General features: G+C 50.8%; 1 protein-coding gene across 1 annotated transcript in view; it reads right to left on the bottom strand.

The window, feature by feature from the left end:
* Nucleotides 1-1038: 1038 nt before the first annotated feature.
* ITGA10 (integrin subunit alpha 10) overlaps nt 1039-12698 on the bottom strand; it is a 41192-nt gene continuing 29532 nt past the window's right edge. The window contains exons 15-30 of the mRNA XM_072983816.2: nt 12029-12159; nt 11616-11782; nt 11273-11415; nt 10283-10393; nt 9407-9492; nt 9048-9189; nt 8676-8768; nt 7934-8010; nt 7351-7440; nt 6940-7024; nt 6505-6618; nt 5167-5268; nt 4218-4331; nt 3554-3652; nt 2597-2710; nt 1039-2248 (exon numbers count right to left, since the gene is read on the bottom strand). Coding sequence (XP_072839917.2) covers nt 2195-2248; nt 2597-2710; nt 3554-3652; nt 4218-4331; nt 5167-5268; nt 6505-6618; nt 6940-7024; nt 7351-7440; nt 7934-8010; nt 8676-8768; nt 9048-9189; nt 9407-9492; nt 10283-10393; nt 11273-11415; nt 11616-11782; nt 12029-12159 — 1722 coding nt within the window. The 3' untranslated portion in view covers nt 1039-2194. The remainder of the gene's footprint in view (nt 2249-2596; nt 2711-3553; nt 3653-4217; nt 4332-5166; nt 5269-6504; nt 6619-6939; nt 7025-7350; nt 7441-7933; nt 8011-8675; nt 8769-9047; nt 9190-9406; nt 9493-10282; nt 10394-11272; nt 11416-11615; nt 11783-12028; nt 12160-12698) is intronic.

The raw sequence follows: 12698 nt of genomic DNA, 5'->3' as shown, positions 1-12698 counted from the left end.
TCTTTAGTCTGTGGTGCCGTTTGAGTTCCTAAACGCAGGGGGACAATCTGGCCTCGTCTGTGTCATGCCATCTCCACCCATCTGACAAAGGTATGGACTTGAGTTGTCTTTTTTTTTCCCCATAGGAAATTTTCTGTTGATATAACTTCCAGCCTGAAATGTTCTGGCAAAGCACAGACGTTTGCTTATCACTTTTGGGCCCTTTACAGTAGGACTGCCACGCTGAAAACTGTAGATAATAGCAAACACTATTCATAGCATGGTAAACGGAAAAAATTGAGAAAATAAAGTACAGTACAGTATTTTCACCATGAATTATCAGAACTGGACACTAGAGGGAGCTAGAGACCGCGCTAGGTGTTCTTCAATACAGTACATAGCCTCTGCGCCCTCTAGTGGCCACATCGTGACAATACAACTTTCTGGTTTTTTTTTCCTTTGAATAATTTATAGTGGTGTAAATGTTTTGGCTTCACTCACCTGCTGGCTACGCATTCAAGTTTAATTAGAATCCTGTGCGATCAAGCCAATTCTAACTTATAGGAACTCTTTCCAGGGTTTTCCAGGTAGAGAAGACTCAGAAGTGGTTCCCCCTTCCCTTCCGGGGGGGTCGCCCTGGGGCTCCTGTGCCATTTTTGCCCGAGGCCACCCAAGCTGGCTTTCCCCCCCCCCCCGGGAGGCACCGTGGGGGGAATCGAACTTCCAACCTCTGGCTCTGCAGCTGGAGACCCAAACCACTGTGCTGTCCAGCCAGCTAAAAAGCAGGGTTCGCTTTCTCTCTAAATATGTGTGCCTTTGGGTGGTGGTTGTGTATTTGGGGCACAAGTTCCTGCAGAGCTGAGCGGCTGAGGGACGGGCAGAGGGTAGGTTGCGGCTTGCGTTAACCTCGCGGATTTTGGCGTGTGGACTGCACTTCCCATCATCCCTGCTGGATAGTGTGGATGGGAGCGAGAGAGTAATCGCAGCCTGAAGGCGGAAGTCGCACGAACGAGGTTCAAAGCAAGACAGCAAAGGGGGGGGGGGGACGGAAACGGTGGGAAGGACGTTTAGGTTTTATTAATTCTTTGGTCAGGAAGGTGGCTGAGGGGCTCAAGAATACCTGTGCCATCTTCAAATATACGAAGGAGGAATATGGAACCTTGAGTCTGTTTGATGAAGGCAATTTTGGTTCAGGATGAGGAAGAACATGGAGAGGGACGCAGGTGTTGCATCCTTTCTCTCTCCCCCCCCCCCCCGGGTGCTCTAAATGTGGATCTCCTGACGGTGAGGAACAGGCGGGATCAGCTGTTCTCCGGGACCTTTTCCACCCCAACCGTTCTCTGGCTCTCCCGATCCTACAGGGAAGTAGCCAGTGGTCACCTCCGGCTGCCCACAAGCGATGGATGGAGCCTTTCCCCCGACACCGCCCAGTGGCTTCGGTCGTCAAGAGCTGACGCAGGGACGGGCCTTGTTCCTCTCGCGCTTTGCTCGGTGCCGTGGGCTTCCCCGTGAAACCAGAATCGGAGCGGGCCAGCGTGACGCCACGGCCAGGCCTGTACGGCTCACAGAACCAGTGCCCTGGGATTGCTCTCCGAATCAGGATCTTTTAAAACGGTCCCTAACGGAAATCTGGAACGATATGCCAAACTGTAGGACTTTCGGGGTCTGCGCCTTATGCGGTTCTCTTCGGCCGGGGGGGGGGCGCCCTTGGCCGAGACCGCCACAGTGGGAAAGGAGAAACGAGGGACGGAGCCCCTTGGAAGGAAGAGGCTCTGCACGGCTGGGAGAGAAGCTGGTTTGTGTGGGGTGTGTGTGGGGGGCTTCCCATTTCATCTGGGGAAGGGTGGACGTCTGTTGGTCATCCGAGCCTGTCTCCGTGAGCCTCTGCAGAAGGCGCCTGGCTGGCCGATCTCTCCTCTTTTTTTTTCTCGTCCTGTAAACCTTGCAGGCAGGATCCCCACCACGGAGAGCAAAAAATGCCGCTTTAGGGCCCACGGGGGGACTTGCGCTGAGTTGCACCTTCCACAAGGGAAGGGAGTGGCATGTTCTGAGCTTCTCGAGCAGAAGAATGAGATTTCTCTCTGAAATGTCCACGGACTGAAAGGGAGAGTCGGAGGCAGGCAGCCACAAACCCCCCCCCCCGGCCCTCCGTCTGGATTTCTTCCCGTAGCAGCTCATCTCTGCGGAGCGAAAAGTCTTAGGCGCAGGTCGGGTCTTACTGGTCCTCTTTCTCGTCCTCCCCAGGCTTTTTATGGGCAAAGAAGCCGAGCTGTTGGGGGAGCAAAAGAGAGCATGCAGATTTTATTAGGAGAAAATGCAATCGCCACAGGGAATGGTCCCAAGCCCTCCTGGCGGATGACGAAAACCGCGGACATAGCAAACCCGATCTATATAGCATAGTCTCTGGTTCCCTCTAGTGGACAGTTTTAGTAATATGCCCTGGAAATGCTTATTTCTGGGGTTTTTTTCTTTTTAATATTTCCAGGCAGTGTATAACTGAATCCACAGGTACTGACAGGTACCCTTGATTTAACCTTCCCTCTCTGTCAGAAATGCGACGGCAGAAGGGCCGTTGCCTTTGATCTTTTTCCAGGGACGGGGGCCGCCAGGCTCTTACCTTCCACAAACAGATGATGATGAGGGCCAGCAGGAGAAGTCCTCCTACGATACTGCCGATGAGGATCCAGAGGGAGAGGGGGACCACGTCGGACTGGATCACCTCCAGCAGGGTCTGCGACCGTCATGAGAAGAGAGGAAGCACTCAAGAGGCTGGGATTTCCCCAGGATGGGGCAACTGTGAGCCACCTAATCCTTACAACGTCCCTGCAGGGTTGGCCGGTGTTATAAATCAGAAGGCAGGCGAGTTGCCAGCGAAGGCTGCCCTGGGATCATATTCGAGTGAGCCTCCCCTCCCCCAGCTCAGCGCCCTCTGATGATATGCGTTGAACTACGACACCCATCATGACACAGGCAAGTCACCCCTTTAGCTGAGGATCGTGGGAACTGTAGTCCAACCCATCTGCCCTTCAGCGGTTGGGCTCCCACTTTCCCTGTCAACCTTCTTGCTCTTTCTTCCATCCCCTTCAGTCCTGGATTCCCTGCTGCTCTTTCAGGAACAGAGTCGGAACAATGTTTGCAAAGTACCGTTTGCTCTCTTCTGGACTACAAGCTCCAGAATCCCCCAGCGAGCACTGGCAACGATGGCCAGTAGCTCAGAAAAAGTTCTCCAACTTTTCTGTAGTCCAGAAGCAATTTTCCTAATGTGTAGGTTAGAATATTGGATTTAAGACTCCCAAAGCTGAGGCTGGTCTACCCCACAGGACTGTTTGTGAGGAGGAGAAGGGCCATGTAGGGGGCCTGGAATTCACTGGGTGGGGGGGGGTTTCCACATTTGGGGGGATGATGGGATATGAATGTTCCTTGCATACAGGAGAAAGCAAGACAACGGGTTTGCAAGAAAACACACACAGCTTTGCCTGAGCCTACACAGGCTGTAAGGCAGGGCTTTTCCCTTCCAGAGGAGAAGTGGGCTCCTGAACCCAGAACTGGCGAAGACGCCGCCGGTTCCCCTTACCTCCCGTCGATGTGCGGCTTTGGGCAAGAAGAACAGGGCCTCTCCTTCTGCCGTGCTCAGCGTGAACGTGCTGACAACCTTCACCGTCTTGAATTTGGCCTTTGTCCCCAAAATGGAGAGAAAAAGAACCGAAAAGAAAAAGAGATGGAAGAGACTTTTAAAACTTCAGTGAATGGTGTTATAGGAGGACCTCTATATCCACAGGATCGGGATCCGTGATTTCACTTACCTGTGGTCTGAAAATATTAGAAGAAAAAAACTTAAAATATGTATTTCTATGAGGTATTTACCAGAATTGGCCACTAGAGGGAGCCAGAGACCAGGCTAAGTAGAGTGTTCTCTATTATCCACAGTTTTCGGCATCCACCGAACAGCTTGGAATGGCGGATATGGGGTCCCTACTGTCCAGACTCATCGGGTGGGATGATGAGCTGCTGACACCTGGCTGTTGAATAGCTTCGCCTGGGGGAAGCTGGAGGCACCCATTTCAGAGGGAAAGTGAATAAGACATAGAAAAGTATTCAGGTGCCAGGGAGTGTGTAAAATTTAGACTAAAACCCGGGACGGATTAGCTGCCCTGCTGACATCGGAGCCACTGGTGTCTGAAATTATCTTCCAGAGTTACCTTCCAGCCTGTGAGAAAAATGGCCCATTTTGCACTCACCCTGCTGAAAAACTCGTTGTGAACTGTCCTAAGCAGGTGGATGGAGACTTCGGAGGTCCTCTCGACGTGGGAGAGCTCACACTTCACCACCTGACAGCCAGCATTGGTGCAATTCTGCCACAAGGGAGAAAAGGTGGTCCTTGCCGGTGAAACAGCTTGCAAATGCCACATACCCCATGACATGACACTTAGCTATGGGTCTGGATTTTTGGGGCAGTGTGTACATCCTTGTATAGTTTTGCTGTTCAGTTGTAAGGAACGAAACCTATTCCTTCCACGATTAATGTCTCAAAAGGAGTTATTGAGACTGCAAGGGCCAGTGAATGAAAAAGAAGAGGTGGACCACTTTGGGGAACTGGAAGCTGTTCTTCTTTGTAAATTCCTCCACTTCCCCTGTGCAGTGTAAGGACATTAACCAGCAATTCAAAACTCTGCAGCAGGTTTTATTGCTGGATGGACTGCATTTGCATCTCGACCTTCTTCCAATGAGCTTAAGGTGGCTCTCCCTCTCTTTATCTTGACAAGAACCCTGTGAGGTGGGCCAAGAGAGGTTGGGTTGTGACACAGTGGCCCAAATCCTGCTGCTACATGTAACAAATCACACTAGAATAGAGAACCAGTGAATCAGCAGGGATAGGGAGAGTCAACTCCATTGATTCAAATGGGCCTCCTCTAACAGGGACTTAGGATGCTGAACTTTGCAGTTAGAGTTGGCCCATGGGAATCCATGTAACTGAAGGAGGTGCTGACTCACTAAATCCCCATTAAGTCAATGGGCCTACTTTAGTGCAGTTTACTATTCTATGCAACAGGATTTGGGCTGTTGGTTTTCGTGGCTCAATGAATGAATAGAGGTTTCTAGCTTGCCTCTCTTCCCAGGCTACTCAAAATATAATTTAATCTAATTTATTTTTAAAATTAGAAAAATTAAAGCTGTTTAAAAACTCACCAGTTTGTCTACACGCATCAGTTCTTCTGGGTGAACAGGGACCACCCCCTCGCTGCTGGCCCTCGACACCGTCTCAGTCTGGTTCTGGAAGCTGCAGGTGACCTTAAGACAGTCATGATAAGACCCATGAGCTCCTAAATCTGGCTTCTTCTACTACAACTCCCATCACACCCCAGGCAGTGTGACTCCAGGCCCCATGAGCTAGTGGCTTCTGGGATCTGCAGTCTAGAAAAAAGATATTTTTCAAATTCTGAAAAACTGTTCGGGCAGCAGAAAGGGAGCCCTGCCAGCGCCAAGCGCTCCGAAGGGAGGAGGCCCCTTTCTCTCCCCACAGTCAGAGTCGGTGCCTGGCTGTGTTATGCGGATCGTTCCTCATATTCTGATTTCCGGGGCCCTCCGCAGCCTAAGGCTCTCTGGATAAAAGGGATGATCTGAAAGGCGCGCCCCCAGGTTGGAAAGTCTGGGCCATCTGAACATTTGTAGGCCAGCTAATTTTTTAAAAAAATTTTGCTTGAGGGGGTTGAAGGCGGTGAACCCATTATATTACAAGTAGTAGCTGGAGGCCTTTGCTAGTTGAGACAAGCTTCGTTCAACCTGAGAGGTTTGCTCAGGCCTCAGGAGCCTGCTGGGATGACCTTTGCCCAACCTGAGTAGTTTCTGTTCAGGGCTCAACAGTATGATGTGATAACCTTTGCATAAACTGAGGTGTTTTTGCTCAGGCCTTAGGAGCCAGGATAAGCTCTGCACAACCTGAACTATTTGTTCTAACCTATGTGATCTTGCATGGATTGAGGTCAGACTAGATACCCTTGGGGGCCTTCTGATGTTGTTTCATGCTGTTAGGTGTCTCCCAACATATGGCGCCCTATGAATGAGTGGCCTCCAGAAGATTCAGTCCTCAACAGCACCTGCTCAGGTTTTGCAAAGTCAAGGCTGTGGTTCCTTTATGCATGCGCTGTCCTCCTTTCTTCCTACCGCTTTCACCTTTTGATAGCTTTTTTGCCCCAAATCCTCCTGCCTCATCTATGCTGGATGACTCACAACACATAAGGATGCCGGGAAAAGGAAACACTAGCAGGGTAAGAGAAGACTCCAAGACACGATGGATCGACTCCACCAAGAAACCCACAGGCTGTGGGTTTGCAAGAGCTGAGCTGGGCAGCTGAGGACCGAATGTTTCGGAGGTCCCTCGTCCATAGGGTCGCCCTGAGTTGGAGCCAACTTGCGGCCACAGAACCCCAACATCCGGGCTAGAGTTTTGCCAGCAAGCCCGCTAAGAGGGTCCTAAAGATGACACCCCCCTCCCCACGCCCACCAAGGGAAGCCGAAGACGCTCACGTTGTCGGCCAGGATGCGGGTCACCGAGAGGAACGGGAGGTCCTGATAGGCAGTTGCCGGGAGCTCCATGGTGAGGGAGAGGTTTCCCACTGCGTAGCATCCGAGGTTCTGGACCTGCAAGAACAACGGGGAAAGCGGCTTCAGTTAAAAACAGATGCTGAAACAGCAGCCTTCAAAAAACAATTGATTTTGCAAGCGTCAGACAGAAAGAGTGTGTCTCCACTATAAAGTTACAGTGCTTCGGTGCTGATTTTAGCTCCCATCTGTGCTCTCGTCCGAACATTCTTCGGCTTCAGATTCCCCCTCTGGGTTCCAGCGCCCTTAAAGGTTGGTGCCCTGGGGGCAAAAGCCCCGGTTCCCCTCCCTTGGACAAAGTACCCCGTTCAAAAGTGTTGCCTTGGAGCCTGGGTGAAATAGGGCAGGCCTGGTCGTTACCTTGAGGGTGGTTCTGAATTCCGGGTTCATCCCCATCGGGAAGGTCTCCACCGGATGGACCTCGTAGCGATTCAGCGTGGATTCGCTGGGCGAGGAAGCGGGGAGAGAAATGACAGAAAATAAGCAAAGCCCCTTTCAGGATGTCATTCACACCCATCATCCCCAAACTGAGGCATAGTGGGCTCCCGATCCCATCTTCCCCAGACAAAGTTTCATCTCTTTTCTTTACCAGGATGCACGAGAGCATGGAGGCTCACTAAGGGCCTCCCTGTGAAATCCACGGACCTCTGTTTCTGCTGCCGTGGTTCAGCAGCCATGCCCTCCCCTCGCAGGGAAGGCCCAATCATCCTGCCCTCAACCCTGTCCCCAGGCTAAGGCCTCAGGCAGCTTCCTCTGGGGGTCGGGCCTCACCTGGTCAGGAAAAGGTCAGGCTCGTAGTGGACGTAAGCAACAGGCTGCACCATGTTGTCGGAAAGAGTTTCGTTTAATTCATGGCTGTCGCTGCAAGAGAAGAAAGTATGGTAGTCAGTGATTCTCTGTTGCTGAGAGTTATTGAGACTGTAAGTGCCAGTTAAAGAGGAGAAAAGGGGTGGACTACTCTGGGGAACTTGGAAGCTATTTTGTTCTGTGAGTCCGTGCGCGGCTGCCGCACAGCTAGAGGAATTTAACCCAAAACTCTGCGACAGTTAATTCTCATTATTGCTAGATGTCAGGATCAGACCAATCAGTTCAATCAATCAATCAATCAATCTAGCCATCCATCCATCCATCCATCTCTCTCTTTCCATCCATCCACCCATCCATCCATCCATCCATCCATCCATTTCAATGATCATGGTCTTAAACAAACAAGCCTGTTCAAGAGAAGAGCACTGACCTTTATGATTATGATTTTTTTTCAGCTTAATTTTTTTTCTCCCCTGATTTCATCAGGGCTCCTGCCAGGTCCGTCTAGATGTGCTTTGGCTACCCCCCCCTTGAACCCAGTTCTCACCTGCTAGCCGTGAGCTTCACCAGGGCTCGGTTCAGGAGGGACGAGCAGCTGAATTCAAACTCCAGGACGAAAGCCACCTGAGGAGAAAGGGCGAAAAAAGGAGAATTCTCTAGAAAGAAGAAGCAAAATGTGGAGTCAATAATGCCTTAAAATATCAGTGGGGTGGTATTTGGGGGACTGCAAATCCCATAATTCCCCATTTTGTCTGTTCTACCTGACTGTGGCTCCCCTGGGGGACTGGGCCTTAATGAGAAGGCTTTAGGGTTGAGCTTGTTCTTGCTCGGCCTAGCTTCCTGATAGATCGCTTCCTGTTCAGAAAGGAAGTTCCTAGCTTGCACTGGGACACAAATGGGAAGCTTGGGTAGAAATAGGCCTAGCTCAGCTGCCCAGGGTGTGCACGTCAGGCAGAACTCCCAGAGGGGGAATTATGGGATTTGTAGTAAAAAAAAAAATCAAAACATTTCATTGCTAATATCCAGCACGTTGCAACCCAGGGAGAAGTCTTGAGAACAATTTTGAGTTTTCAACCCTCCTTTTTTCCTTCCTGCCCATATTGACTCCTTATTTGCCCTGGGTACGAAAAAAAACCCATGCGTTGTCCACAGGAATCTACTTCATCAAGTCAGTGCCATCTTGAACAGTCGGACAACAACTCCCATCGCCCTCCGACGAACCCATTCTGATCTAGAAGGCCCTCCGACCGGCCCAGTCGTACGGGAGGCTTGGAGGACCAACCCCTCACCTTTGCCAGGGACCTGAAGACGGGGTAGCCCACGGAGCATGCCCGGGTTTGAGCCGACGGGGTGGTGCATTCAATTTTTACCGGGTTCTCGCCCTGCGGGAGGGAAACCAAAGCACAGAACAACCCAAGGTTTGAGAAAGGGCTGAATCCAATGATTCCTCCGCTCTTCTAATGATGAAAGCCACCAAGACTCGTGGGGAGGACCGAGAAATGTGGGGGCAGAGATGCTACGATTGGCTTAATCGTGAACAGCCTGCTTCTAGGAACTTCCCAGGAATCTCGTTTCTGGATCACACAGGGTTATCCTTCCGGTGTTTACCTTCTCCCACCGGGCCACCCAAAAAAAACCCCACCCAACGGTGGCCTCCTTACCTTGAGCACCAGGCTGGAAAAATGGAGGTTTTTGGAAAACCACAGGCCCAAGCTGGCATTGTAGGCGTTTTCCTGCTTGTTCTCCAGAAGGACGTCCACCAAGACCTTCCGCCTCCCTTTTCGGAGGATGTGAGGCTTCTGCCTGGAAGGAGGAGAAGAGAGGACGAGCGTGAGGGCAGGGGAATGGGAAGTGTTGGAAGGCAGCAGGAGAAGAGGAAGGCTATGCGTGAGATGGGCGGACTCCCTCTAGGAAACCACGACTTTCGAGTTTGCAAGAGCTGAGCAGGGCTGTTCAGGGAAGGACGTTTTGGAGGTGGCTCCTCCATAGGAACATCGTGAGTCGAAGACCTTCGGCCTACCTGGATCCAGTGATATCCATCCGAGCTTTCAGCACCAGATCTGTGATGCACTCATCGTCCTCACCACAGTCCTTGAAGAAGGGGATCTGGAAAGCAACCAAGAGGAAGGATGATGCTGGGCCATGCAGATGCTGCGCAGAAGCTGGTATTGCTTGCACAACCCTTAGTTTCCAAAGGAACAGAACTTTTTAATAATAAACCAAAAGCAAAATTCTAACTAGCGAACCCAGAACATGTTTTTATTATTTTATTTTTATTAAAGAATCAGACAAGATAAGCAGCGTTACTGCAAATGTATTCGACCGAGGTGCGCTGCGTCGGCCTCAGAATTTGATACGGTGCTTGGATTGCTTTAAAAAATAAACTAAAAATTTAAAAACAAAAGCGGTTAAAGGGCCAAAGATCCAGGACTGCTTTTTGTCCCGTCTTGCACCCAAGAAGACCGCACACCATTTTGGGAAAAACGATTTTTCAGAGCAGAGACTTAAAAATCTGACTTGTCAAAATGAAACGGCCGCACAGGTATTTTCAGAGCCGATGGCGGCAAGAAACCTTAATAGCCAGTTTGCCTGTTATTTTAAAAGGCTGCACCTTTTAAAAAAAACATAAGATGATCTCCATAATCCTGCTATAAAAGAATTGTCTGAAGGTCCTCGAGGGACAGAGGCCGGATTGGAAAGAAACAAATCCGAGACTTCAGCTTTACAGTTAGAAGGTGTTAAAAAGTTATCTCTTCTGAGCTTTTGTGGCGGTGCAACCAACTTGTCTACGAAGCCCCTGCTTTTCTCCGGAGGGCCAGTAAGTAAAAGACGACGAAGATTTCAGAACCAAGCCTAGATCTCAAACACCTCCCCCTTCCCGCCCCATCTCACTCACCAGTTTCTTAATGGTGGTGGGCGATTTCTCGTCCAGCACTGGGCCCGGCTCAGCGTCGCTCAAGGCGAACTTCACCGTGACTGTCACAGGTCTCAGGTAATCGGAGGTGTCCTGCAAGGCAAGGCAAGAGATGGGCCTGGAATCATCTCTAGGGGCTGCGACCTCTGGCTTGTGTTGCCCCATAAGAAGGAACACGAGAAACAAGAACAGGGTTGTTGGGTTTTTTATTGATCTCGACAAGAGATCTTGCCTTCACCAGGCCAGTTTTTGTGCAGCTGGAACTTTGTCCAAATCTACAGTACAGCAGGGCCCCCATATCCGAAGGGGATCAGTTCCAAGCTGCCATGTGGATGCTGAGAAACGCGGATAATAGTGAACAGTCTTTTAATAGCAAATGTTATAGATAGAGTGGCCTCTGGCTCCCTCTTGTGACCAGTTCTAGTAACTCCATCATTAGAAAAGTACATTTATGTGTGTGTGTCGGGGGGTTCTTTTAAAATTTTCAGACTGTGGATAAGTGAATCGGCAGATACTGATCCTGCAGATATGGGGATCCTGCCGTTATCAAAAATCAGCGCTTGGGGTCCAGATCTAGTCAGTTTGTTGCAGGAACAACGAAAGAGATCTCTTAAGAGCCTGTAATTTTCCTCACCTATGGATCTCGCATTTAGCGTGCTTCGTTTAGGGACTGGCGTAGAGGATGCTGAGCGAAAAGGCCCTTCACCTCCCAATGCTCAAAAGAGACTGTCACTTGGTGGGAGAAGGTTCCAGATTCAATCTGGAGCACCTCCAGGAAAAATGAGAAAGATTCTGCCCCGTAAATCCCAAAGGGCTGCCCCAAGGTGGAAAATCCTGCAGTGATCTTACGGCCACCTCTGCGTGGGCTTGGTTTCGGCCTTTCCCAGCCACCCAGCAGGGTCTTGGGAAGAGCAGCCAAGCTCTGGAGATCCTGCCAGCTTAAAAGCCAGGGCTGAGCCACGCCGTACTCACAATCACGTGGAAACGGACCGTGGAACAGGCCGTCCTGCCCACGGTGGCCCGGATCCTCTTCTGAAGCAGCTTCTGGGAGTTGCCGTCAAACACCGCCCTGGTGCCAAACTTCCGGTCGTCCAGGGAGACGTTGAATTTTATACCTAAGGGTGGCCAAGGAAGGAGAGAGCGAGAGAGACGCATGGGTTGTGGTTGGGGTGGACAAAGAGGAGCCCCCCTGAGCCCTCCAAGGTCACCCCCCCCCAGTGTATGTTGTCAATGTAATTTGGGCCGGTATTGCCAGCTCATAATGAATGGAGTGCGAATTGGGAGATGCGCGAAGGGCCGGCGGGCGGACACTCACTCAAATGGCTGTCCCTCGGGCCGAGAGAGCGGGAGGACACCTTGAAGCAGAGGCCGACGGTGACGCAGAGCGACTCCTTCCCGTTCCGCTGGCAATTCTTCTGGATCACGTTGATGGAGGACGGGGTTGCAGAGACGGACGTGTTCACCTGCACGATCCTCCTGGATCTGTCCTCTCGGCAACAAGAAGGGGGGAAAAATCATGGAAAGGCCTCCCTTGTGCCCAAAATTCTTCTGTCTTCATGTCCAGCTCTGGTGGTGTCGGCTTCAGCAAGAGTGCTGTGTGACCGCACACCCTCCCCCCCAAATATCTGAACACACCCAGAAGCCCCAACACGGAGCTGACCTTGGTCTCCCATTGAGGTCTTCCCTCCCGGAGGTTCCCAGAGTCGTGGCGCCGAAGGAGTGGCTCACCTTAACACCACGGCAGCCCCTTGGGCTCCGACAGCAAGGTCCACCAAGCCGTCTCCATCCAGATCGATCTGACCGTCCAAGCTGCGGCCGAAGTAGCGCAGGCCCTGGGGCAGTGCCGACGCTTCGATCCGCTACCGGAAAGAACCATTCCAAGGTTGAGTGATCTCTTTATCCAAAAACCTTTCCAGTTTTGGATCTATCTCCTTATTTCATGGCATCAGGCCATTCTCCTTCTGTTCCGTTTGTGTCATGTCTCTGGTCTTGCGCTATAGCAGTTCATTGCTATGCAAGAAGTGCCTTATAATTAACACGGTCATTGCTGGCAGCTTTTTCCCAAATCAAAATCCATTGCTAATTCTACACCATTGTTCGTATGACACCTGCAGTTGTTGGTATGACATTCAGAACGCTTCCCATGGCCTAGAAAGTTCTTAGGTCAATTTCTGTCCCTTTGGAAGACATCGAAGTAACTTTCTAAGTAGTTTTTGTGCTAAGATGCATTGGCCCCCCGATTATGGTTGCTACAAAATGGCTCTAACTTGATGACACATAACACGCATACGTAACAAAAAAATCTAAACATAATGGCTGAGATTCTGTTGCATCACTTATGCCTGCAGGAGGGTGATACCATCATGGGCAAAGAATGGTTTTTGGTCATCAAAAACTT

The sequence above is a fragment of the Pogona vitticeps genome, chromosome 15 (genome assembly GCF_051106095.1).
Source record: "Pogona vitticeps strain Pit_001003342236 chromosome 15, PviZW2.1, whole genome shotgun sequence".
Lineage (NCBI taxonomy): Eukaryota > Metazoa > Chordata > Lepidosauria > Squamata > Agamidae > Pogona > Pogona vitticeps.
Note: the sequence above shows the minus strand (reverse complement) of the source record. Positions and strands in the feature narration are given on the sequence as shown.